Below are 27,033 nucleotides of genomic sequence, written 5' to 3'. Positions count from 1 at the left end.
AAATGGCAGACGTGGTCAAATGGTTTCAAAGTTCGCCAAAAATTTCCACCTGTCTTACCTAAGCGCGCGCCCCGTCCACCACTCTGGGCTTAGTGACTCCTCATCTCATGTATAGTAGGTATAGGGGAATCAACACACAAAAATCCAGGTCTGGTCAAATACATACAGGTAGCTTTGCGCTAGCTCTCTAGCTTCTTATGGAGAGAAAACGTAAACATGTACCACGGGCGAAGCCGGGGCGGACCGCTAGTAAATAATAAAATAATAAATAGTGTATTAGATTTGTTATTGTATCTTGTATACCTACGAATAATTATTCTTACGTCTTGTTGGGAAATGTTCAAATACCTACCTATTGAAATAATTTACTGTTACAAATCATTAGTGTTATTAGTTTTGAGTGAATAGGCATGGATCAGAAATTCAGAATATAATATGCTACTAACTACTCAAATACATACATGTTTACACAACAAACACCACTGACCTCTATAACTATAAGTTATAGAGGTCAGTGACCGTCAGTGACAAACACTATGGATACCTACGCTCGCGAATGCAAATTCGGTGATTTACTAATTATTGATACCTAGTCATTGAATTCGTTTTGAAATAGCCTGTACTTTGTAATTTTTAGTGTTATAGACATTTATAAAATGTGGTGCTCATTTTTTTGTAATAAATCATCCCGAACGCTATTGTATTTTCGTTGTTTTATTTCAAGTGAACACCTATACAATTTTGTCACGAGCCGCCTCTGGCCTCTGGGTGAAATAAACAAGTCAAATGATTTTTGTTCTAATTGTATTTTGGTAGTAGTTTGTTTAGAATTTACATTACCATTGTTTAATTTTTATTTTGTATTTGCAGTAAAATAAAAAGATGAAAAACTTCATTAGGTATATTGTACGACACCTCACTCTGAATCGCGCTAGCGAAATTTTTTCGTTACAGAGCACATATACAACTTTCGGACAATCTTCATTGAGGCCGGCCGGCAAATCGAGTATGTCGAGAAACTTCACTTATTCGATGGAGGTATTCTACCTTCCTTCCTCCACAGTTGTGGGACCCCGACGTGCATTGAACACGCAGCTTTCTGATACTAGTAGCTAAAATCAAAACCACAGATATGTCTGTGATCAAAACCATAATAATATTTTTACCTATTATTTTACTAAAAGTCGAGTGCATCGAAATCGTAAATATGTTTTTCACCTTCCTGGTTTTTTTTCCATAGTAAATAGTGTTTTTGATTTGTTGTTGTATGAATAATTATTCTTACTTGTTGGTTATGAAATGTATTTTGAAATAATTTACTTTTACAAATCATTAGTGATATTAGTTTTGAGTGAAAATGCTTGGATCAGCATAATATCATATTTGCTACTTCAAATACATGTTTTGATAAAAAAAAAACAATAGTGTAATGTAGGTAATAAAATAAAACTGCGTTTTATTGTAGGTAATCAATTTTGACATTATTTATTTCCCAAAATTACAATAAAATAGTTTACGCCAACAAATATAACTTTTATTTTTATAACAATCCTACTTCCTACTAATGCGAAAGTTCATACATGTTTCAAAAGAAAAACTTTTACTTTTACTATTATTTCAATTTATCCGGTTTAATTAAGACTTAATATTGATACATATGATCATTATAAATACAAATAGGAATTAACAATATAACGAATACGTGGCACAACTAAAATTTTACCGATACCACCCGTGGTCATTCTCCTTTGTGGGTCATTTGTAACAGGATGGCGGTTCTACAGCGAAAAAAGAAAAATGATGGTCAGAACGCTGATACCGGATACCTTAAGATACTGTAATATAAAATATTACTAGATTAGATAAAATATTATAGGTAGTATCTTCACCGTGTGTGACGCGCTTTACATTCACGCCATCTAGAGTTAAATCTTTATCATTTTTGTATACGTCTGTGTGTGTAAACGACCCTGTATGCAATGACAGATGTTAAAACGCATAATTTTACCGAATTGGGTGGATTTTAAGGCAATGATATAACATATTTCAATAAAATATAATATTCAGTAACCGCCATGACTATTCCTAGGTTTGATGACTATTCCAATTACGCAAAAACTCAAATAAACTAGAAATGTAGAATTCAGCGCCATCTAGCGGGATATTGGCTGGGAACAGATCGTTGCAATCACCTTAAGTGGGAATGTTTGTTATTATTAATTTAGCTGAAACATGACTGTACGTTTTATATAATTGATTAATAGTATGTATAAATAGTCATGAAAATTACATTATTACATTTGCATTTTAGAACAGCCGTATAATACTAAATAGGTACCTACTTAGGTAGTAAAAACTAAAAACAATACTAGCGCATTGCTTCGACTGCGACTTTTCTTGTGATCGGCTTCCTATACATTATATAGTTACAATATTTTTTTTAGAGATAGGTCCGTAATTAGCTTCGATCATTTCACAAATAAGTCCGTACAGGCATTAAATACACCTAATATACTGCAATAAGATAATAAGACACCAAGTATACATAGCTACTGACCTTTCGCCAAAAACGACAGGTTCCCCGTTGAACAGCCAGTCCACTTCAGCCTCATTCGGTGACATGCTGCAGCTGACGTTCGACTGGTTGCCGAGTGCACCACGCGATGATATGTCGAAGATCTCTGGTGCATCTTGACCTGTGACGGAGGATTATTTTTAATGTTGACATTATGTTGATTCCCATATTAATGCATCATCACAATTATTATACTATGCCCTTGGTTATACTTAGTGCTAATTAACAATTTAATATCGTTATCATTGTAAATTTGTTATGGTACATAAAATTGTTAAATAAATGAATTTTGTGAATATTACAATGTCAATGTGCTGATTGAATTAAAAAGTACAAAATGTAAATTACTATTACTATCTATTTCTTAGACCTTTCGCAGTCATTGGGAATCCAATAAAGAATTGTATTTATCAAGGTCTGCTGCTAAAAATATATATTTATAAGTTGTATCAGATATTTAATGCTGGGTCGACTATTTGTGTCAATTTAAAGTTAAGTAAAAACTAGAAAAATAAAAAAAAACAATAGAGTTCCGAAACCTCCACATTAAAGACTTCAATTACGCCTACTTTTTCAATTTCCCTTCCCTTCCCTTTGTCACAAAAAAATTAGTACTGTCTGTACATTTTTGACAGCACATGCACACAGACATATCTATTGAGTGCTGAAAGTCAAACACTTTGCACCTACTGGAGAGGCTCCTTACATCCACCCCTCGTGTGGGGTTGAAAACAACACTTAAAACAATAGCTTAGCCAAAACAAATAGGGTATTATGTAGGTACATGCATTTACATGTGTGCAGACTGACAGACGCAAGAATTGTATAATGGTCTAGAAAACAGATAACTTAGGAATTATTAAGAGTAAATAGTGTCCGGTTATTTGAATTTTTAAATAACAAAACAAATTAACAGTAAGTGTCAACATTATAAGATGAAAATAATGAACCAATGGCAGAAAAAACAACAAACCTGTGTATAATCTAATTATTGATAATTTAGTTAATTGAAGAGCATATCTGAATATAAAATACTAGAGGTCCGCCCCGGCTTCGCCCGTGGTACATATTTCGCAATAAAAGGTAGCCTATGTCCTTTCTCGGGTATCAAAATATCTCCATACCAAATTTCATTCAAATTGGTTCAGTAGTTTAGGCGTGATTGAGTAACAGACAGATAGACAGAGTTACTTTCACATTTATAATATTAGTATGGATTAAAGAAATCAGCACAAGTTTAACAAAACATACTCAAACCTTTTAAAGAATTTAATTTAAGTATAAAGATTTTTTTTAATACTGGTATTAAATCCAATAGAGATTACAGGATAAATGCCAAATGCACATTCTTCATTTTTGTATATTCAAACACAGGATGTACCTACATTGCCTATGACAGACATCTGCAACTCTCCACTTTTTTGAGCTTAGACCATAATTCTTCTTACTGAGATATGAGTGGGCTACATATTGATAACTTTACAGGGCATATTTTTAATAAGCCACCAAAAATCATTTTTGTTACAGTTAAAAATTAAGAAGCCAATCTAGCTAGATTTTTCTCTAACCTTATATTTGTTTCTATATTTGCATTTTCTATATTCCTATTGTAGCTTAATGCTTTGTAGTTTTTTACCTTCCTCAATAATCTGACTATTTTTCGAAAATAGATTTTATAAATAAACTAATAGTTCCCGAGGTTAGAAAGTTTAACCAAAGAAACAAAGTCTTAGCTTATAATATTTTTATAGATATGTGCACACTAATACAAGTGTTGCATTTCCCCTACCAATTCTCTTTAGTCTTTACCAAAATTAATTTCATGGAGCTGGTTACAAGCAACAATATATTATTATAAAAAGCTCATTAATTATAGATGCTGCATATGGATTCAAAATAGGGAAAATAATAGGTATTATGTATTTACTATTTACTAATATTGTAGTTTGAACATTAATATAAATGAGGTATCATACCATTCATTTATAAAATAAGCTACTGGTGTGTATTCATATTCTAAACATTCAATATTATGCCAGCATATTGAACATACTATATGGGTCTCCCCATCAGATGACGGAATTATTTCAAATGCTATAAATATATTTTTAACTATATACTCGCACCTGAAAAACGTTTACACGTCCTACTTACTTTGTCCATAGGATGTTTACAAACGAGAGCTTTTACCTAAAGCGTGTGTTTATAGAAAACGTAGTTTGTAAATGTAGCAGGCTAATTTATAAAATACATACAAACAAAACATAAAATGCAAATATATTTTATCACGTAAATACTGTAATACATACCCAAAACCGGATAACATAGTGCAATACAGCCAAAATAAAGCGCAAATGTTACGGAGCACTTCCTGGCCAAGTGAACCATTGTCATGGCGGAAGAAGCTGTCTTTTACACACAATACGCGAAACACCACGATATTAAACTCATCACTTGTTAATTAAACCATGTTCTATTCACTTACACGACGATATCACTGATTATTTCTATATTTATCACAATAAAAAATTACAAAGCGGCTGACACCCAAAGCCGAACAAACAATCCTAGTTAATGGTGTTGCCAGTTAATATTTATAATTTCGATTACACTAATTTGAAAAGCTCTAGAATTATAAAGCATTCTCATGACAAAAAATATTTGAACTTGCAAGTTGCTTTTATAAAATTAAACTAAGAGTAAACAAACTATATTATTTCAAGTAGAATTAAAACAAATGAAAGAATAGTTACAAAATATGATGTTCCCAACATTATTGTAAAAAAGGAATATGGGATAAGTTTCAATTTAATAAACTTATGAATAATCATTTTTTTTTATGAAAATTCGAAAATTAAATAGATTTTTAGTCAAAAAATTAAGTTGCAATTTACTTTTTATTACTTGTAACATTCATAGACTTGAAATAGTAACTGGTAACATTTGTTGTTTATTGACAAGATGAATGACAGACGGCGGGGTCCTAGTTCGATGGCACTTTGATTGAAACAATTTAGACGAAATAAATGACTTGTTGACGAGATTATATCCGCCTGCATATTATATTGTAGTAAAAATGTGGTGTATGAACAATTTTTAGACTATTTTCACGGCTATGTACCGTGTATTTTGTGATATAAAGATGTATATTCAGTGCACGTTAGGAGCCATTTTTGTATTTATTTTGTGCGTTCATTGTGATAATGCTGCTATTAACAACGAAATTTTGGAGATTTACGGTGAGTAATAATGTTTAAATTCCATAATAAGCGAACAATTAACACTAAAACCATTGCACGAGTCACAGGATGTAACGCCTCGATTGTCAATGTATCATAGAATCCCATTATAAGCGGCAAAAGGATTAAAGCTCGGATTACGCCTAATTCTAAGCTTAAACACTAATTCTTTTAAACTGCACATGTTTTACATACACGATTCTACTCTAATAAGAAATTGATAGTATTTTTAAAGAAAATATATTGAAAATTCACATTCAGAACTAACTGGTCCTAGCTTCTTATTATTTATGTGTTAAGTAGACTAACCACAAGCATTGACCTATGTTAATTATTTCAGTAATTCAGTTTTATTCATAACAATCGAAAATAGTTTATTTGCTTGACCATAAAGAACAAATTTGTTTAGCTTCCATTGCCTTCTAGTCTTTAAATTGAAACACTTTTAAGAAACTAAACTCTTAAACATTTTAATTATGTCCGCCACTTTGCACCAGAGTAATTAAATATTAAATTATAAATGAATAAACATGAACTGTTGACCTTGTTCCTTAATTACCTATAGGTATTAAGAGCATAAAAATCTTATTCATACATTGCTCTATTAACTCAGACGGGCTTAATTGATGTGTAAAAACATACTTTAATGTACTAAAGAAGTTGAACAGTTGCCTGTAAAATACACTCAGTATTTCCATTTTTTAACAACTTTATCAATGAAACGGCTAAATATAGGCGTAAACTACTATAATATGATTTGTTACTACAGTAGAACTCCAATTATCCGAATTAATGGGGACCGGGACCCATTCGGATAATCAAATATTCGGATAATCGGATTTAAAAAAAATTGCCATTGGAGAGAATAAAAGCTACGTTTTGATATTGCACTATTTTTTTATTGAATTAAATGAAAGAAACATGAAATTTTCACATGTTTTAAATATTTTTGCAATCATTTTTCTTATTTCCTCTAGTGACGCATCTTTATCATCATCATCCTCTCCATATTCTTGTTAGGGGAAGAATAATAGCTTCTTATATAGCTTCTTATATAGCTTCTTCTTATATAGCTTCTTATAATAGCTTCACTTAGACTTTTTTTGGACAATTTTTTGTGATTCGGATAATCGGCGATTCGGATAGTCGGAGTTCGGATAATTGGAGTTCTACTGTATTTAATGAATAAATAAATATTTCAGGACAATTTTCACAAACGGCACGATCTGATCCCATACTAAGCTTTCGCTTGTGTTATGGAAACCAGATGGCTGATAAACAAAAATGCAGTGAACACAAAACATATATAACTACTTTTGACATAGTTACTACTCTTCGTGTAGTGGTTTCAGTGTCAGTAAATTTCATTGCAATCTTTTTACAATATGTTGATCGAATGTTTCAATGGTTTGGCATTAAATTCCTACTATATATTTATTCTCATAACTCATACAGAGATGAGTTTAGGTAAAGAATAAGATAAATAATAATGGGCTTATTTTTAAGTATGAATTTTACTGTCGTACATATGCATTTGTCGTAGGACTGAAAAGGACAAAACCTTTTGAGTTAGTTAAGTGAAGTGTTAGTGTAATATAGTGAGTGCTATTCATAAAGAACACATGAACAAAGTGTCATCGCCTTAAATAGAGACATTACGAAAAGTGTTAATGGACACATTCTTAGACATACTATACCTAGCAAATTAAGTTAGATTTATATTACTCATAAGCCTATAGTAAAAGGCTAGATCGTAATTTTCAATAATGAAACCCTAGTTAGGTAAAAAAAAATGTTGTGTGGTTTAATGAAACCACGGTAAAAGTGAAACTGTTCGAACGGTTCCGAACACTGCTTTGTGTAGCGCATGTCGCGTGACGGTCGGCAGCCGCGATACACGCGACATGCGCTACACAGACCAAAAAGTTTGAGACGATGTAATAAAAGTTTCACTTTAAAAAATGTATATGCATTTTTTTAAGTGTCGGATTATGTGTTATAAATATAATTAACTTAAACTATGCGCAAATTACATAATTATAATCTTAATAAAACCGTTGGAATATAGTTTATACAAAGACATCTGTAGTATCCACTTAGAGAATACATAATTTTTTTTTTAAATTATTTTTCAATTAGTAACTATTCTTCATAAGATTCATAAGTACAACTTCATATTTGTTTAATACATTTAAATTAAAGTTATCTGAAACATAACAAATGGAAATGAATTTTTTAAGAAATAACTGAAATAGTGTGTTCGTCTTTATCATTCTTGTAGATGGTGATTAAAATAAACAATTTAATTATTATGTTATTTCTTTATTTTATTTTAATTTTCTTGCACCGCTTAAAACAGTATTGACGCGTGATAAAGGCTACCCATGGATAACTTACAACATAAAATTAATGATGAGGAAACGCGACGAGGCCCACATTAAGGCGAAGGTTACTAAGATGTCACATCATGAGAAGTTCTATAAGGATCTAAAACAATATGTTAATAATGCAATAACAACTGAAAAGACTGTTTATTATAATCGTTACGTTAATGATAACATAGATAAGCCACAAATTCTCTGGAAACATCTTAATAAGCACATAGATTTGAAACCTAATAAAGCCGTTGTACTTCCTCTACATATACGAGACCCTAACTTAATAAATTCTCATTTTTTAAATGTACCTGGAAGAGATACCGTGCCTGATGATACATTTAATTATTATACTTATAATAGATTTAAACATTCGGAATTCACATTTAGTCAAGTATCTGAAGATAAGGTCTTAAGGATGTTCCGAGGACTCAAATCTAATGCTGTTGGTGTGGATGGTTTAACTTTGGATATGTTGCAAGTCGTTATATCTGAGCTATTACCTGTTTTGACCCATATTATAAATTTTTCTTTAACTTCATGTACTTTTCCATCCCTGTGGCGCCAAGCCATAGTACGACCGATTCAGAAGAAAAATAACCCTAATGATTTTAAAGACCTTCGTCCCGTAAGTGTTCTTCCATGTCTCTCTAAATTATTAGAAAAAGCAGTGTACAGTCAGGTGATGGAATATCTTGAACACCACGACATCTTACCGACATTACAGTCAGGCTTTCGTAAGCAACGTGGAACAGCCACGGCTCTTGTTGATGTTCTGGATAACATTCTATCTGCACAGGATACTGGGAAAATCACCATTCTAGTTTTGCTGGACTACTCACGGGCGTTTGATACGTTGAACATACCCTTACTCTTAGCAAAGCTTTCTTACTATGGTTTTAGCGAGAAAGCTGTTGAGTGGTTCAGAAGCTATTTGAGTGACCGTAGTCAAGTGGTGGCGGTGAATCAAGAGGACGGTACTACATTGTATTCTGATAGGAAAAATATAGCCAGAGGTATGCCCCAGGGATCTATTCTCGGTCCTTTACTTTATATCTTATACAGCGGGGATATAACGGCTTGCATACACAACTGTAAGTACCATATGTATGCGGACGACATTCAACTTTATATTTCTTTCTCACCAAATGAAACACAATCGGCATTAGAAAATTTGAGTGCTGACCTGGATCGAATAAATAAATGGTCAGAAAACAATTCCTTAGTTCTTAATCCAGCCAAAACAAAATATATAATCATGGGAACACCGAAACAGATCGAAAAGCTTGACAAACAGCAGCGTATTGAGGTATCTATAAATGGGACGGTCTTACAGCGCGTTAAGGAGGTACGTAACCTTGGAATCATCTTTGACGAGGGTTTAAGATTTGAGGGGCATATCAGTAAAATAGTTTCAAGCTGTTTCTATCGGCTGAAGGTACTATATCGCCTGAAAAGGTATTTAAGTTCGGACATTAAGATGCGTCTGTGTGATACATTGATTCTCTCCAAGTTTAATTATGGAGATACTGTGTATGGTCACCGTCTATTTGCTAGAACGAAGCAAGCTATTCAACGGGTGCAGAATGCATGTGCTCGATTTTGCTGGCAAATACCACCTAGAAGTCATATTTCACCTTATTTAAACAAAGCAAAGACTTTGAATATGGAAAATCGACGTCACATGCATTTTGCCTCCTTATTGTTTGGAATAGTGAAAACAGCTACACCTCAGTATCTCCATGATAAATTATCGTGGGGATGTAACACAAACAAAAAATATAAAACAAGGGCATCTTCTTATATCTTGTATCCACATAAGTTTCGAACTGAGGCGTTCAGGGGCAGCTTTAAGTACAATGCAACTAAATGTTGGAACAACTTGCCGCCTCCGTTTCGCAATATTCAATCCGTATCAACGTTTAGATTAAAGTACAAAAACTATCTTCTTCAGACGCAGTTAGATCAGCATTAGTTGCATTGTAACCTTTTCTACCAGCTAACCACTTTTAATGCTGATATGGCCTTCACTCGTCGAAACTTGCTTTCCTTGGGCTCACGTCCATGGTTGTAGGTTTAAGTATATACTGTAGCGGAATCCTTTTTAACTTTCATTGCTTTGTTTTATTTATATATTTATTTACCAATTTACCTAATCCTGTTTAGTGGTTCTACTTAATGTATTATGCATTAAATTCTTTTATATGAAATATATTATAATACGTGTATGTGTGTATATATATTATAGTATATTATTATGTCTATATTTTACATTATACTATTAATATTGTATTTATTTTCTTTTCTTCAATTAAAAATATATTATTATGACGAATAATTGCTCTCGGGGCTCACTGAAAATCGGTGCTGTGATGTTTTTTTTTTACGTCACAGATGTTCACCGAGTGATTTCCCCTTTTAATGATATCATGCTTCACAGACTACACACTTCAATGTGTATTTTTAAGTATTGTAGTAAGTAAGTATTGTAGCATATAAGTATTGTATAAATTGTTTTTCATTATGTATGTGTGAGGCTATGTGTCATTAAATAAACGTTTTTTCTTTCTTTCTTTCTTTCTTTCTTATTTGTGTCATTGCAATATTCCATTCTGGATTCGTCAAGTTATGTAAAAATATTTTTACTGGGAAATATGCGAGGTGTAAGTAAGTATTATTATTTTTGCATTTTGAAAGAAAGAAAGAAAAGAAAGAAAAAATATTTATTGCCACAAGTTACACACACTTAACAACTACTTACATTACAAAAAAAAAATAGAGAATTTACATGGCAATCGGGTCAGACTCAGCCATGCTGTCGGGCTTTAACACCTGAACAGCGCTGATTTTCAGTCTGCCCGTAAGTTTTTATTTCCGAGGCTCCTAAGTCTACATTAAAATACAAATACCAATCAAAAAATATACTTTACAGTTCTGAAAATAATTTTTTGCATTGTTATTATTAATAATTACTTACGAATAATATATTATATATTTAAAACAGATTTATAAATAATTAAGGCTGCAGTCTAGCAAAATTGCGTTTTCAACAAGTTATTTGACAATTTTTTCCCGGCTAATGAAATGATAAACTGATTTTTTTTTTCTTGTTTATCAATTAGTGTTATATACGCAATGCGCGTGAATTTTTTCACATTTATAAAGTTACTTTATGTTACCTTAATCAGACCTTCAAGATAAGTCTCTTTCCCCCAAAATCATTTCGAGCTAAGTTTGTGCACTCACTACGTTGCAACCGATTACAATTTACATAATCTGATCAGCGCATTATTATCCTTATATAGTCGTTATTAAAAACTGCTGAATACAATTGCCGAAAAACTTATGATTTTCTTAATTAGAGCGTTATAAATTCATTAAATTTCCCATTTTTTGCCTTACAAAATCGATTGATAAATACTGCTAAAAGTTATTTTTTCCATTAATTTATTCGAGTTGGTTGAAGACCAATGAGTATTAATCCTTTAAAAAAATTTTTTTTTGAATTTTGATAATTCTTTAAATATTAAAAAAATATTTAAAATAATAAGGAAAAATCCTAGCGAATTTCTTTAGTCGCGCTCCTTGGGCCGGAGCGTTCTGACGTGTGCTCTACGCTCGATTTTCCTTCATACCGAAGTGAAAGTTGCTCTACTTCATTAAATTTAATATTTTTGTTAATTGATTATTTTTATCTTAGTTTTGTGCAAATATTCGTATTTTTAAACATTTGATTTCGATATGGAAAATAAACGAAAAAAAATACGCGTGAAACTACTAGAAAAAAAATTATCTTCGAACATAAAGTTAATGAAACCAAATAGATTGCAAAGGTGATTGGCAACAATTTCTTTATTTTACGGGGTGTCAGTAAAGGGATGTATATATATTTCTTTAAAACTAAAGTAAGCTCATAAATTTTCTTATAATATAATTTTTTTGAAGTTCCAAAAATGTTTATTTTTCGTTTGAGAAATACGAAATATAATATAAACTTGTATTGAGAACTTGAACTTCCCAAGTTCATCCGGGGAAATCCCCATACGGGGAAAATGATTTGTTTACTCCAAAATTGATCCGAGGTGTTTTAATTTTTTCTTCTAGTCATTTTCAACGTAGCGGCATGTTGTTTGATTATTAATTTTGTAACTTAAATACAGGATGTTGGTTTTATATTCTGATCTTACAGACGCGCTGACAAATTTAGTCCACCATTTCTAGTTTAGTCTAACTACAAAACTACCAAAAAACTCTAAGTACCAATATTAAAACGAATGGATTATCTTCACATCATCAAAATTCAGTGGGGTTGAGAACTAAACAAACAGAAGTAACAGAGACGCGAAGAATAAAAAAAGAGGACGAAAACGATAATTCGTTGATGCTTTCCCTTTTCGACGTATTGTTAGGGTACATCACCAATCTGCAAAAAACAAAACTGATGATTCCCAATTGCTGATTAAAAATGAAAAACAAATAATCGACAACAGTGGTGAAAATTTGCTGATCACAATGAAACATCCTTCAGTGGTAGCAGATTTACTCATTTAAAATGTATCGGTGAACAGCTTAAAGGAGAGGAGGACAGGAAAACATTATGAATGTGGATGGTGGATTGTATACAGGGTGTAAATGTAATCGATAAGTATGTGCAGGCGATTATGACGTTATTATTGCAGGTATCAAAAAACTTAAAACTGATATCGAAATTACTTTACCTAATGAGCAAAATGACAATAATAACTTTTTAAAAGTATAACGAGAAATATCTAAAAAATTTACTTTATACACTCCCATATCAAAAAGGGAAAATGGGACTAGTAGAAGTTAAATGTCTAATTCCGGCAAAAGACATGAATGCGGAAGATGCGGTTAAAAAAAATTTAATATTTGAAATACAATGCAAAAAATAACACTTTTGTCATAGATAAGAATCATGACTATTTTTTCCAAATTCAGGGACAACTAAACGTTGCAGAAGCAGAAGTCTGCTTATTTGCTGTTTGGACTGGAGTGAATCATTCGTTAAAAATAGAATATATAAAATAGAATATATAAAAAAGTATGTAACGTAAAAGTATGCAAAATAAAATTATAACCATTATTGGATTTTACATAAATTGCCTACTGTCAGAATTGATTGATTCGAGACTTCAGCATTCGATGCCCATCAAGGACCCATCCTATATCATTCAAGCGATTGAAAAAAAAGAGATAAATCCAGTGCAACCGATAAAGCATCAGAATGCTAGCAAAAGATTTATTAGGTTTATCAATATAAATCTATATATGTATTATACATAATACATAATATAATAAATCTGTAGAAGACGCGAAGACTGACATCCGCGCGGACGGAGTCGCGGGCGGAAGCTAGTCAGAAATAAATATCTTTTGTTTTCATTTGCGTATTTTTCTATTTTATAATTTTTTAACACAAACATTACATTTTTTTTATTAAATACAAAATTTGTTTATCCGTTTTATTAGTTAAACTGAACAACTTTCACTAAGAAACTTAGGTCGAAAAAAATGTATAGATTTATGCATTTTGTATGGAAAGCTTATTTTTTTTATATTTCGTCCAAATTTCTTTGTAAAAGTTGATCAGTTATATAATCATGAAGTTGAAGATATCAATAGAAAGTATTCGCAAATTTTGTGTACTGATAAAAAAAAATCACCCGGTGTAATTTTCACGAAAATTGTTTCAAATTGTCATTTTTGGTACTTATTACGAATATTAAATTATACGAATGATTTAATTTTTAAAAATTAAGTGGAGCAACTTTCCCTTAGTACATTTGTATTATTTACGTATAGGATGACAGGATGCATTTGTTTGCACTACTAGACCAAGCCCTTAAGTACATAATTATGATTATATTAATAGTATGTAGTAGTAGTAGTAAGTAGTAGTTGTAGTAATAGTAATTTTGATAGTATGAGTATAATACACACAATGCATTCACATTTTAATTCAAAGGTACAGCATTGTACATAATACCTAATTAAAAAAGGAAACGGCTAAAATATAATAAAAAACAACAACAAAACAAAAAATAAGCTAATCAAGTAAATACGCATCTTCGTTGTTTCCAAGCTTTTATCCACAAACATTTATACAGAATTTCTTTGAGAGTCATTTAAATAGAAAAATGTAGGGCAGCATATAACAGATTAAGATTGCGCTATTATAACCTAGAAACCCCATTATAGTTGCAATTGCATCTCTTGAACCTTTTAATGACGCAAAATATTAAACACTTGTAGAGTCCGAAACATTTTTTAATTACGCGGTTCAAAAGCCGCGCTGGAAGTATTTTTTAAGTATAAAAGATAAATTGAAACGAATTTGTTAAAAATGGCCACGTTTTTCTAGATTTTTCTGCATTCGCTTTTTTTAACGTTTGTACCAAGGTCGAAGGTGCTGTATTCTATATTCGTATTATGGAGATCGACTGCATTTGTAGTTAGATTTGAACTAGTTTAGCTATAATAATGTTATTTCCATAATTAGATTTGGATAGCGACGATTCGTAATTAATATCGTTAATTCATAATAATGACAGTGGTGGCTCGGGGGTTAAGGCTTCCGACTTCAGTCGGAAGTTCGTGACTAGACGAGCGTGCGGGAATTAAAAGGATTTTTCAGTTTATCTGTGTATTATCCACGTAACCATTGCTCCAATCAGTATATCCGGCATGTCGTAAAACGAAAATAAAAAGGAATATTAAATAAATACTTATATTGAACTAGCTGCTCTTCGCGGTTTCACCCGCGTGGCTCCGCTCCTGTTAGTCTTAGCGTAATGATATATAGCCTTCCTTGATAAATGGGCTGTCGAATACCGAAAGAATTTTCCCAATCCGACCAGTAGTTCCTGAGATTAGTACGTTCAAACAAACAGTAGTTTAGATAAAAAAAAAACAATTAGTCGACTGGTGCGGTAGATTATGACTTATACCTGCAATGATAAAAAGCCAATGATTATGATGCTGTGTAATAAAATTTTGACTTACTATTATGTTTTTATAGCTTGTTATATTTGTATTGTGTTTATTGGTCTTTATAAAGTTTTCTAAATTCCATTTATTTGTGCATTAACAGATTTTATTTTACTTGGAAGGTTGAAATGAAGATTGTCAGGCTTTTAGCGTTAAATATCGTATCTTAGAACTTCGATTTGAAGTAAACCGATTCCTGTAGATGTGATTAATTGGAAAACTTTACCGATTGTCTATTACGGTTAGGTATATAATTGCGTACTTAAACAGTTATAGGTACGTTAAAATTAAACATTGCAACCAAATTCTATAATTGGCGGCTGAATCCGTTTAAAACAATATTTCTAAATACTCGCCTAAATTAAACGTTTAGATTTCAAAAACATTCTCTTAAAATAAATCGAATGATTTCCCGAATATAATAGAATAAATATTAATGAAATTGACCCCATTATTTTCATTGTCCTATAAAGCTCTAGCAAGCTTTTAAGCTTCAAAATGTTAAAGGGACCTTGTAAATTAGACAAGCACGGGTCTGTAATTGTAAAGGTCTGAGGTATCGTAAACAACGCGTTTACTCTTCGGCCTGTCACCATCAATTGTGGGGTCAGCCCTTCGTAGTTCCTGTCCTTGTAGCGGTCAGTGTTGAGACAAATACGTTTATGGAATTAACGAAAATTTGTCAACGGATACGTTGCATATGATTGGTGTTATAATGATGTTTATTTCGAGTTTGAGTAATGTTTTTTGTTATTGTTACAAAAGATAAACAAAATGGTCCGGGAGCCAGCAGCAGATTTTATGACCAAGTTCCTCTCAAGCGGTAATTAGTAAAATGCATCAAAGTATAGTATTATGAAGCCTCGTGAACGTCAGCTGGAGCTCGGTTGGGGGGAAGAGCGGTTGTAGCCTCCCGTATCAGCTGACGGTTTTTCCACCAAGATACAGCCAGCTGACATATATATATTTATCCACAGTTACATATAAGCTATCATCAGGTAAATTTTTGTTTGAGAGGAAATAACGGAAAATAAATTTTTCTTTAAATTTAACTTTCATGTTCGAGACACCAGCTGACGTATAATACACCATGTTGTAACCAGCTGACTATTTTTTTTCGTTGAGATATTGGGTTAGCTACAATTTGACAAATTTTTAGCTGAGAGGAAATGAATGAATGAATGTATTTTTTTTCCTATGTGCGTGGGAGGCTACAACCGCTCACCCCCCCAACCGAGCGCCAGCTGACGTTCACGAGGCTTTATAATACTATACTCTCATGCGTCTGACGAATTATCTCTTGAGAGGAAATAGTTAACCAAATTTGCACCTGGCTCCCTAACCAAAAGTTACTTGTGACTTTTTCCAAGTAACCATACCGAAAACTACAATAACTTTGAGGGTAGGAGTAAAAAAACATTTTAAAATAATAACATAAACATTTTTAACAGTTTAATTTAAGACAGTTTTCCATACGAAAGTTGTTTCGTATTATTTCTGAGGCATGAATAAAACTGAATGAAGAAATATTTCAAAGCTTTGCAAATGCCGGACGAAAAGTTATATGAATTTCGGTTCAATATGACATCGACTGAAAGTGCAATGCTTGGACGATAGGCTTTTCGGGTCAAGCGATTATATTGAAGTATTGAAAATGAAGAAAAAACCTTAACAATCGATAACTTGGACTACAATATAACTGGAGTCAAATAATTTGTACAAAATGAGGAACGGTAGGTACATCTTACCCATTTCGCTTCGCAAACGTTTGTCTTGTTAGGATATTGGATTTTACGCGATATTTTTTAATAATTACATTAATAACGAATAAAATGTTAAATTTGTATATTGTTAAAGCTCTACAACTTATTTAAAACTAGCTTTCCGCCCGCGGCTTCGCCCGCGTTTTCAAAGAATAACCTGTTCCCGTAGGATTTCCGGGATAAAACCTATCCTATGTCCTTTCTCGGGTATCAAAATATCTCTATACCAAATTTCATGCAAATTGGTTCAGTAGTTAAGGCGTGATTGAGTAACAGACAGACAGACAGAGTTACTTTCGCATTTACAATATTATATAACTAGTATGGATATATTTTTCCTGTTGACAGTAGATTTCTTTATTTAAAGTTGTTATTAAAACTAACCTTACATCTTAAGAGCATCTTTTAATATTTCAGATGTCACCACACTTAGTGTGAAATAATAAATTTGCGGTATTAGTCATCAATATGTAATATCGGGTGTGTTAACAGGGAATTTATGGAAATTCAAAGCAAGCGGCTGTTCCATTTCCCGTCTGGAAGAAACTGTTATATTGTCTGTGGTCTTACGCTCCCGGGTCTACAATTTTGTCTCTGTGCTCGTCTTTGTATTGGGGATATAGGTTATTTATTATAACAAAGCTTTAGATTACGTTTAGTGTGCTTTCAATGAAAACTTTTACTATTTTTTGATTCTACATCATTACATTCCATAAGTTGGTTTTCAAACTTTATAAAACAGAATATACTTTTTCTTATTTCTATCTTTTAAATGGCCCTACGAATGTATAGTTTAAATAGAGTGCGTTTCACGAAAGAGTTCCCCTGCCGTTATGTTGGCATACCTGACTGTCAAAAACGAAAATATTTTTTTTTAATCAAAAATGAGAGAAAATATTCTCCTTTCTTCCTAGCCCTATCCCGTATCTAACGAGGTCGGCTGCCTAGAAAGGAGAATATTTTCTCTGTCATTTTTGATTAAAAAAAATATTTTCGTTTTTGACAGTCAGGTAAGCCAACATAACAGCAGGGGAACTCTTTCGTGAAACGCACTCTACCAGTAAAAACTAATGTCACGTTAAGTATTTCGTCTAGACGTTAAGATGCGTTTTGCCATATTTTATAGCTATCTTCTTTAGTCGGAGTTAAGTTTACCCGTTTTCTACAAAATTCGGAAAATTACAATTATTACTTGTGTATAAATAAATTTGTAAAATATGCATTGAGAATCGCCGTTCTCACTCTCATTAAAAGTTTTCCTTTGAATGCAAACGTTGGTACAGTCTGGTTGCGCTAGTTACGTATAGTTTTTGAAACAGTAGTAGTTATTGATTTTTTTGGAATACGTGATATTTGATTCCACCCTGTTCTGCTTGGAAAAGTTTTTCTTTATGATAATTTTTGTTCGAATTTTTCGTTTGAAAAGATTTTGCTGTAAAGAATTTAGAATTTTAAATCGATAACAATTCTTAAAACTTTCATTTCTCTATTTTGCAAAGTGAAAAGAACAATTAAGTTTCTAAAGATCAATGAAATAAAGTAAAAAATCTACTAGTTGCGCTCTGCGGTTTGACCCGCATAAATCCTGATGTCTTGAGCAAATACAGCCCATTTTACTATTTAACTATTTTCTAGAGAACTGAGAATTGTTAAAAGCATTACAATTCTTATTGTTTTTTAGTGTAATATAAAATATCTTTATACTTAATAGTTAAGATTGGTAACCGATAAGGATGCATAATATAAAACAATCTTGATCCTATCACGTTTCCCAAAAACGGAAGCAGGTCCAGAATACGATTTAAATAGACGTAAAAGTGTCAAGATTGTAAGGGTGCACTGTAAGGTCATATCCATCAATGAGTCACCGGTACCAGTCCATATAAAGTATATCAATGATGCGACTTGCAACGCTCTCCTTTTGGTATTAAGAAGGATTTTTCCTTGACGGTATTATGTACACAAGTGTGACCGTAAATCGTTATGGATAAACGAAATTCCGTTTTTTTATTCGTCTATTTTTGTCTAGTTGTACGTATGTGTGAGATTTTATATTTGTGACTGTCTGGTAATGAGTATAGTTGGTACGCGATGCGTGAATATCCTGCTTCCTGCTTGTATTATGAGTGTGAAAGTTTATTAGGGTAGACGGATGTTTTTTATTCTTTCGCGCAAACAGCTGATCGGATCTGTATGAAATTTGGTATAGATACATTTTAATCTGGATTAGCACATCGACGAATGCCGGTTACAAGCGTAAAGCTGACGCATGCTTGTAGGGTTAATAAATATCTTATATGTTTTATGTTGTGTTTCACCTGAATTTGTTCTGCCGTTTAGGCGTAATACAAAATACAAATATAAATTATTGTATAAGTTAGTCTTAAGTTTTAAACACAATTATTAGCTGCAACGATTTTATTCAACAAATTCAAGAAGCAATAAATTAAAGCTGCAACCGTGGAGCAAATAAATTTATTACAGGAACTGTTTGCGTAAATTATTTCTGTGTTACGTAAAATTTATTTGTTATTTGTTATAATTATTATATGTGAGGGGAAAGTGTTTGAATGCAATTTCCGGAACTAGTGTACTTAGAACAAGAGAGAATTTCGCATCAAGATGTTTAAGTGACGTCGCGGTCGCCGTGATTCATACTATGAATGTGAAAACTTGGTCTGTCTGTCTGTTATCGATTAATCGATTGTGATGAAATCCGGTAGAGAGATAGACGGTTTGAAGTCTTAAGTAGTTAGGTTGTATACGAAAAACTATACCATAATTAAACATTACTCACAAATTTGCCAGTCACTTCAATTCACGGCGTATACTGTCTTGAAATAATAGCTTTTAGAACCCACGTCTTAAGCGCGTCACACACGGTGAAGATACTATAATATTTTTATATCTTAACGCATCCGGTATCAGTGCAGCGTTCGGACCATCATTTTTCTTTTTGTCATTGCGTACCACCCACCCCTGTAGAACCGCCATCCTGTTACAAATGACGCGAAATTTTGTGGGTCATTTGTAACAGGATGGCGGTTCTACAGGAGTCTTAGTACGCAATGACAAAAAGAAAAATGATGGTCCGAACGCTGATACCGGATGCGTTAAGATACTGTAATATAAAATATAACAGTATCTTAAGATAAAATCTTCACCGTGTGTGACGCGCTTTACGCTTTCGTATGTATGTCTAATGTCATATGTGTATTTCATAATACGGCATATGGTACGGGAGCTATTAACGTTAAAAAAAAAGTCATTTTAGTATAGTTGGTTTTTTGATATACTGTTCCTCTTGCTATTTCGGTTAGAGTCCGGGCTGTCTGGCTGGTCGCAGTGGTTGCGTTTAGTAGTGCGCATCTTATCTGTACAGGATAATTTCCTTAATTTGAAGTCATTTTTTAACGCGTAATTTTTAATATTTTGCCTTTAGATAGATCCATCAGACATAATTTTTTTATTGCAAGACGTTTTTTTCGTTGTTAAATAGGTGCCAGACGCAATTTTTTATTTCGTTTTTATAAAAAATTCAAATTATTTTAGAATGTCTGTAAATTTCATATTATGTTCTTCAAACATAATATAATCTAAAATTAATTAGCCAGACGCTAATTCGATTGTTAAGGCTTATACATGCGCTAATAACCTTGACCATACTTGACGGATCTCAAACCTCTCCCGCTGCACCTTCTTTTTTCCTCGCATTTTGTATTTAAAAAGATACCAATCAGTGAAATAAAAAATCCTCGTCAGGGACTGTTGTGTAACTGATAATTTATTAAACATAAAATTTTCAGAGCTCTAAGTCAGCAGGTTACGAAGTTTATAGAGTATTTGCGGAAAAATCGATGACCACGGCACATTTTTTTTTCTAGAAATCTATTAACTTTGGAAAAAATTCCTCGCGAGCAATTAAAGATCAAAGACCATCCTATTTTATATATTTTTTTCGGTATTGTGCTTTATGTTGCACCAGACTTTATAGAGGTTGAACATAGTCGAAATTGCCGGGTAACGCCTTAAGGTGATTCCTACGATCTGTTCCCAGCCAATGTCCCGCTAGATGGCGCTGAATTCTACATTTCTAGTTTATTTGAGTTTTTGCGTAATTGGAAAAGATTAAGGTCGTAGGAATAGTCATGGCGGTTACTGAATATTATATTTTATTGAAATATGTCATATCATTGCCTTAAAATCCACCCAATTTGGTAAAAAAATGCATTATAACATCTGTCATTGCATACAGGGTCGTTTACACACACAGACGTATACAAAAATGATAAAGATTTAACTCTAGATGGCGTGAATGTAAAGCGCGTCACACACGGTGAAGATACTACCTATAATATTTTATCTAATCTAGTAATATTTTATATTACAGTATCTTAAGGTATCCGGTATCAGCGTTCTGACCATCATTTTTCTTTTTTCGCTGTAGAACCGCCATCCTGTTACAAATGACCCACAAAGGAGAATGACCACGGGTGGTATTGGTAAAATTTTAGTTGTGCCACGTATTCGTTATAATATTGTTAATTCCTATTTGTATTTATAATGATCATATGTATCAATATTAAGTCTTAATTAAACCGGATAAATTGAAATAATAGTAAAAGTAAAAGTTTTTCTTTTGAAACATGTATGACTACGTATGGAATCGGTAAAATACTAGTTGTGTCGTGTTCGTGATATTGTTAATTCCTATTTGTATTTATAATGATCATATTTATCACTATTAAGTTGTAATTATACCGAATAAATAGAAATAAAAGTAAAAGTTTTGTTTTGACACATACCTATATCTATCTCTCTTGCAAACGTCATATGTCATAGTTTCTATTTGAAATGTCAAATGAATGTGTTCGACGCATTGTTCGATGTTATTTTGAAATAATGTTTAAATTACGATTTACTTTTCACATTATGGGTAGACAAAACTTCAAAACGCCACCTGCTACGGTTTATATTATTATGAACGATTAGCTTTCCGCCCGCATTTTCAAAAAAAAACCCGTATAGTTCCCGTTCCCGTGGGGTTTCCGGGATAAAACCTATTCAATGTGTCCAAGTTACGTTCTATATGTGTGCTAAATTTCATTGTAATCGGTTCAGTAGTATTTGCGTGAAACACACACATACACATCCTCACAAACTTTCGCATTAGTAGGAAGTAGGATTGTTATAAAAATAAAAGTTATATTTGTTGGCGTAAACTATTTTATTGTAATTTTGGGAAATAAATAATGTCAAAATTGATTACCTACAATAAAACGCAGTTTTATTTTATTACCTACATTACACTATTGTTTTTTTTTTATCAAAACATGTATTTGAAGTAGCAAATATGATATTATGCTGATCCAAGCATTTTCACTCAAAACTAATATCACTAATGATTTGTAAAAGTAAATTATTTCAATATACATTTCATAACCAACAAGTAAGAATAATTATTCATACAACAACAAATCAAAAACACTATTTACTATGGAAAAAAAACCAGGAAGGTGAAAAACATATTTACGATTTCGATTTTCGATGCACTCGACTTTTAGTAAAATAATAGGTAAAAATATTATTATGGTTTTGATCACAGACATATCTGTGGTTTTGATTTTAGCTAATAGTATCAGAAAGCTGCGTGTTCAATGCACGTCGGGGTCCCACAACTGTGGAGGAAGGAAGGTAGAATACCTCCATCGAATAAGTGAAGTTTTTCGACATACTCGATTTGCCGGCCGGCCTCAATGAAGATTGTCCGAAAGTTGTATATGTGCTCTGTAACGAAAAAATTTCGCTAGCGCGATTCAGAGTGAGGTGTCGTACAATATACCTAATGAAGTTTTTCATCTTTTTATTTTACTGCAAATACAAAATAAAAATTAAACAATGGTAATGTAAATTCTAAACAAACTACTACCTACCAAAATACAATTAGAACAAAAATCATTTGACTGGTTGATTTCACCCAGAGGCCAGAGGCGGCTCGTGACAAAATTGTATGGGTGTTCACTTGAAATAAAACAACGAAAATACAATAGCGTAGCAGGATAATTTATTACAAAAAAAAATGAGCACCACATTTTATAAATGTCTATAACACTAAAAATTACAAAGTACAGGCTATTTCAAAACGAATTCAATGACTAGGTATCAATAATTAGTAAATCACCGAATTTGCATTCGCGAGCGTAGGTATCCATAGTGTTTGTCACTGACGGTCACTGACCTCTATAACTTATAGAGGTCAGTGGTGTTTGTTGTGTAAACATGTATGTATTTGAGTAGTTAGTAGCATATTATATTCTGAATTTCTGATCCATGCCTATTCACTCAAAACTAATAACACTAATGATTTGTAACAGTAAATTATTTCAATAGGTAGGTATTTGAACATTTCCCAACAAGACGTAAGAATAATTATTCGTAGGTATACAAGATACAATAACAAATCTAATACACTATTTATTATTTTATTATTTACTAGCGGTCCGCCCCGGCTTCGCCCGTGGTACATGTTTACGTTTTCTCTCCATAAGAAGTAATAGAGAGCTAGCGCAAAGCTACCTGTATGTATTTGACCAGACCTGGATTTTTGTGTGTTGATTCCCCTATACCTACTACACATGAGATGAGGAGTCACTAAGCCCAGAGTGGTGGACGGGGCGCGCGCTTAGGTAAGACAGGTGGAAATTTTTGGCGAACTTTGAAACCATTTGACCACGTCTGCCATTTTGATATTTGAAAATAGATTATTATTACTATCGGAAAATAACAATGGCAGACCATTATCACGCGGATAACATTCTGGCAGACACTTATGAAAGTGCTGAAAAAAATACAATTTTGAAAGTATTTGACCAGATCTGCCATTCATATATTTTATTTATTAGGGTCTTAAAAACTTATTTTCGAAACGGCAGACATTTTCATTGCGTACAGACTTCAGCAGACAACAAAACTTTACAGACTTCAGCAGTCAACAAGACTTAGCTTCTACATGGTCAGATGTATATATGTATTACGTTCCCTGACCTTACATCAATGATTTACTTTATTAATGTTTTTATGGTCATTTACATTTAATTTTGAAAACTATGGAATAAAATTTATAAATTTGATGATACAAAACTAAATATACATTTGTAAAGAATCTCAAATATAAAGTTGTGTTGCAAATAACAAATCATCATTTAAATATTTAGTTTATTTCTTTATTTAAGAAACAATTAACAATTACAAAACAACATAAAAAAACACGCATGCATTCATTGAAATGTTCATTCATCATCACTATCGTATGGCGTTGTGTGACTCGTCTTCATAATCCATTGAATCGGATTCTGTAAAAGTAAAACGTAAATTATATAATAAAAGAACTATTAGCCGCCAGTGTAGGTACTTCTGCTGCTACATGAAAATATGCTAGGGTTGCAACAAATGGGAAATAAAACAATTGTGATTATTACTATTATGATGTAATCATTTATTCATATTATGTACATTCAAAACAATTGCTATTATTAAATCTGATGTAATTATTTTTTCATAAATATATAATTATTATTAATTACATAATATATTGCACTGTGAAATATTTACGTATCACTTTATTTTTGATGTTCTTAATTGTCTTTTATAAAATTTAAGTGACGCATTCGCATTGGGATCAACAATCCGATAAGAAAAGAATGGAGACAACATATACATAGCTTTGATTTCAATTCTACAGATACAAAATATACAATCTATCTAAAATGATACAACGGATGTTTCCTGCGTTTTCTCGTCAAAATACCGAAACAACGTAATTATTGTATAGTAGTTGGGCGTGAAAGTAAAAAAACAAATGAAAAGTGTTTTCCATATGATTATTTATTAAATTTACGCGATTAAGAATAATTTCAACGATACAATTTAGTAACCGAGAATTCAGAGGATTAAAGAAAAAACCTGCCTGATCATTTTATCAAACTCTAAAAGAATTATGGTTATTTCGCATCACTCGGTTTATTAGTTTGGTAATAATTATTAAAGGTAGTTACAACCCTAGCCATTGAGTCGAACGGTAGGCAACACAATATCGACTTTGTGCGGGTACATATGGTACATTTCTTCTTGCTGTGAAGCGTAATTATTATTATTAAGATTTTTTAGGCTATTTTGAATCAGCTGTTCTAATTTAATTCTAGAAATTTATTAAAACGTGATTTTTTTAAAAGTATATTATGAGTTTATAAATACCTCAACCAATAGTTATTGTGTCCTATCCTCATTTCTTTATATCTTGGTAGTTAACTAAAGTGTTAAATTTACATAACCTCAACAACAACATTTACACTGCCACTGCACTAAAACTAAACTAACTAGCTCTCTAGCTATAAGAACCATCCTCGTACTTCAAGGGATATAATAAAAAAAGAATTATCGAAATCGGTTCAGCCGTTCTCGAGTTATGCGCTTACCAACACATTTTGCGATTCATTTTTATATTAGACTAGCGGTCCGCCCCGGCTTCGCCCGTGGTACATGTTTACGTTTTCTCTACATAAGAACCATCCTCGTACTTCAAGGAATATAATAAAAAAAGAATTATCGAAATCGGTTCAGCCGTTCTCGAGTTATGCGCTTACCAACACATTTTGCGATTCATTTATATATATATACTAGCGGTCCGCCCCGGCTTCGCACGTGGTACATAATATTTACGTTTTCTCTACATAAAAACCATCCTCGTACTTCAAGGAATATAATAAAAAAAGAATGATCGAAATCGGTTCAGCCGTTCTCGAGTTATGCGCTTACCAACACATTTTGCGATTCATTTTTATATATAAGAACTAGCTGGTGCGTTGTGCGCGGGCTGCAAGCAGCCCGCGAGCCCCTTTTGCCCCTGGGTTGAAGCAATAGGGCAGTCATTTGAAAATGCATCAAAATCCCCCGTCAATTTGTTATTATTTGCCAACAGCGATTCCACAGTCAATCGGAAGTGCTTATAAAGTCCCAATTCAAATATTTTCTATTTTGAAATGCTGTCGACCTTCGAGGGTGCGTGGTGCGCGGGCTGCAAGCAGCCCGCGAGCCTCTTTTGCCTCTGAGTTGAAGCAATAGGGCAGTCATTTGAAAATGCATTCGAATTTCCTGTCCATTTGTTACATCTGCTAACAGCGATTCTAAAGTCTGTCGGTAATGCTTATAAATTCTCCATTCAAGTATTTTCCACTTCGGGAGGCTGCCCACCTTCGAGGGTGCGTGGTGCGCGGGCTGCAAGCAGCCCGCGAAGCATCCCAGGGAAGAAATCTTCAGTCAGTTGAAAATGCATAAAAATTCCCCGTCAATTTGTTAATATCTGCTAACAGCGATTCCACAGTCAATCGGAAGTGCTTATAAATTTCCCATTCAAATATTTTCTATTCCGGGGGGCTGTCTACCTTCGAGGGTGCGTGGTGCGCGAGCTGCAAGCAGCTCGCGGCTCATCCCAGGGCAGAAATCTTCAGTCAGTTGAAAATGCATAAAAATTCCCCGTCAATTTGTTAATATCTGCTAACGGCGATTCCACAATCAATCGGAAGTGCTTATAAATTTCCCATTCAAATATTTTCTATTCCGGGGGGCTGTCTACCTTCGAGGGTGCTTGGTGCGCGAGCTGCAAGCAGCTCGCGGCTCATCCCAGGGCAGAAATCTTCAGTCATTTGAAAATGCATTCGAATTTCCTGTCCATTTGTTACATCTGCTAACAGCGATTCTACAGTCAGTCGAAACTGTTTATAAATTACTTATTCAAATATTGGTTAAATTCTTGAAACGTGATCCCCGAATTTCATCATTTTGAGGTGTCTAATCGATAGCGGGCAGTGACTTTTCATTTTTCATAATAAATTGTTAAAGAGTTAACCTAACTGGCTCGTCGCTTCGCTCCTCGCTACCTATTTGAATATTTACGCCGGCCGCTGACGTGACTTGCTCGCTTCGCTCGCTTGGCTAGTTCGTTAGTTCAAAAGTAACCTAACTCGCTCGTCGCTTCGCTCCTCGCTACTTCTTTGAGTATTTACGCCGGCCGCTGA

At 32.9% G+C, this 27,033-nt stretch overlaps 2 protein-coding genes across 3 annotated transcripts in view; one reads left to right on the top strand and one right to left on the bottom strand.

Annotated features, from left to right (window-relative positions):
* The window catches only part of Ptp69D (Protein tyrosine phosphatase 69D), a 41,460-nt gene extending 36,323 nt beyond the window's left edge, over nt 1–5,137 (bottom strand). For both annotated transcript variants that reach the window (XM_089710328.1, XM_089710329.1), the window contains exons 1-2: nt 4,885–5,137; nt 2,558–2,696 (exon numbers count right to left, since the gene is read on the bottom strand). In XM_089710328.1, coding sequence (XP_089566454.1) covers nt 2,558–2,696; nt 4,885–4,969 — 224 coding nt within the window. In that variant the 5' untranslated portion in view covers nt 4,970–5,137. The remainder of the gene's footprint in view (nt 1–2,557; nt 2,697–4,884) is intronic.
* Nucleotides 5,138–5,550: 413 nt separating this feature from the next.
* The window catches only part of LOC149477795 (uncharacterized), a 61,040-nt gene continuing 39,557 nt past the window's right edge, over nt 5,551–27,033 (top strand). Inside the window, exon 1 of the mRNA XM_089710322.1 lies at nt 5,551–5,814. Coding sequence (XP_089566448.1) covers nt 5,691–5,814 — 124 coding nt within the window. The 5' untranslated portion in view covers nt 5,551–5,690. The remainder of the gene's footprint in view (nt 5,815–27,033) is intronic.

Source organism: Colias philodice, chromosome 24 (assembly GCF_061535455.1).
Source record: "Colias philodice isolate Cphi_HAF_F1 chromosome 24, ilColPhil1 Martin Lab GWU primary, whole genome shotgun sequence".
Classification (NCBI taxonomy): domain Eukaryota; kingdom Metazoa; phylum Arthropoda; class Insecta; order Lepidoptera; family Pieridae; genus Colias; species Colias philodice.
The sequence above is the reverse complement of the archived record's forward strand: the minus strand, read 5'-3'. Positions and strand labels throughout refer to the sequence as shown.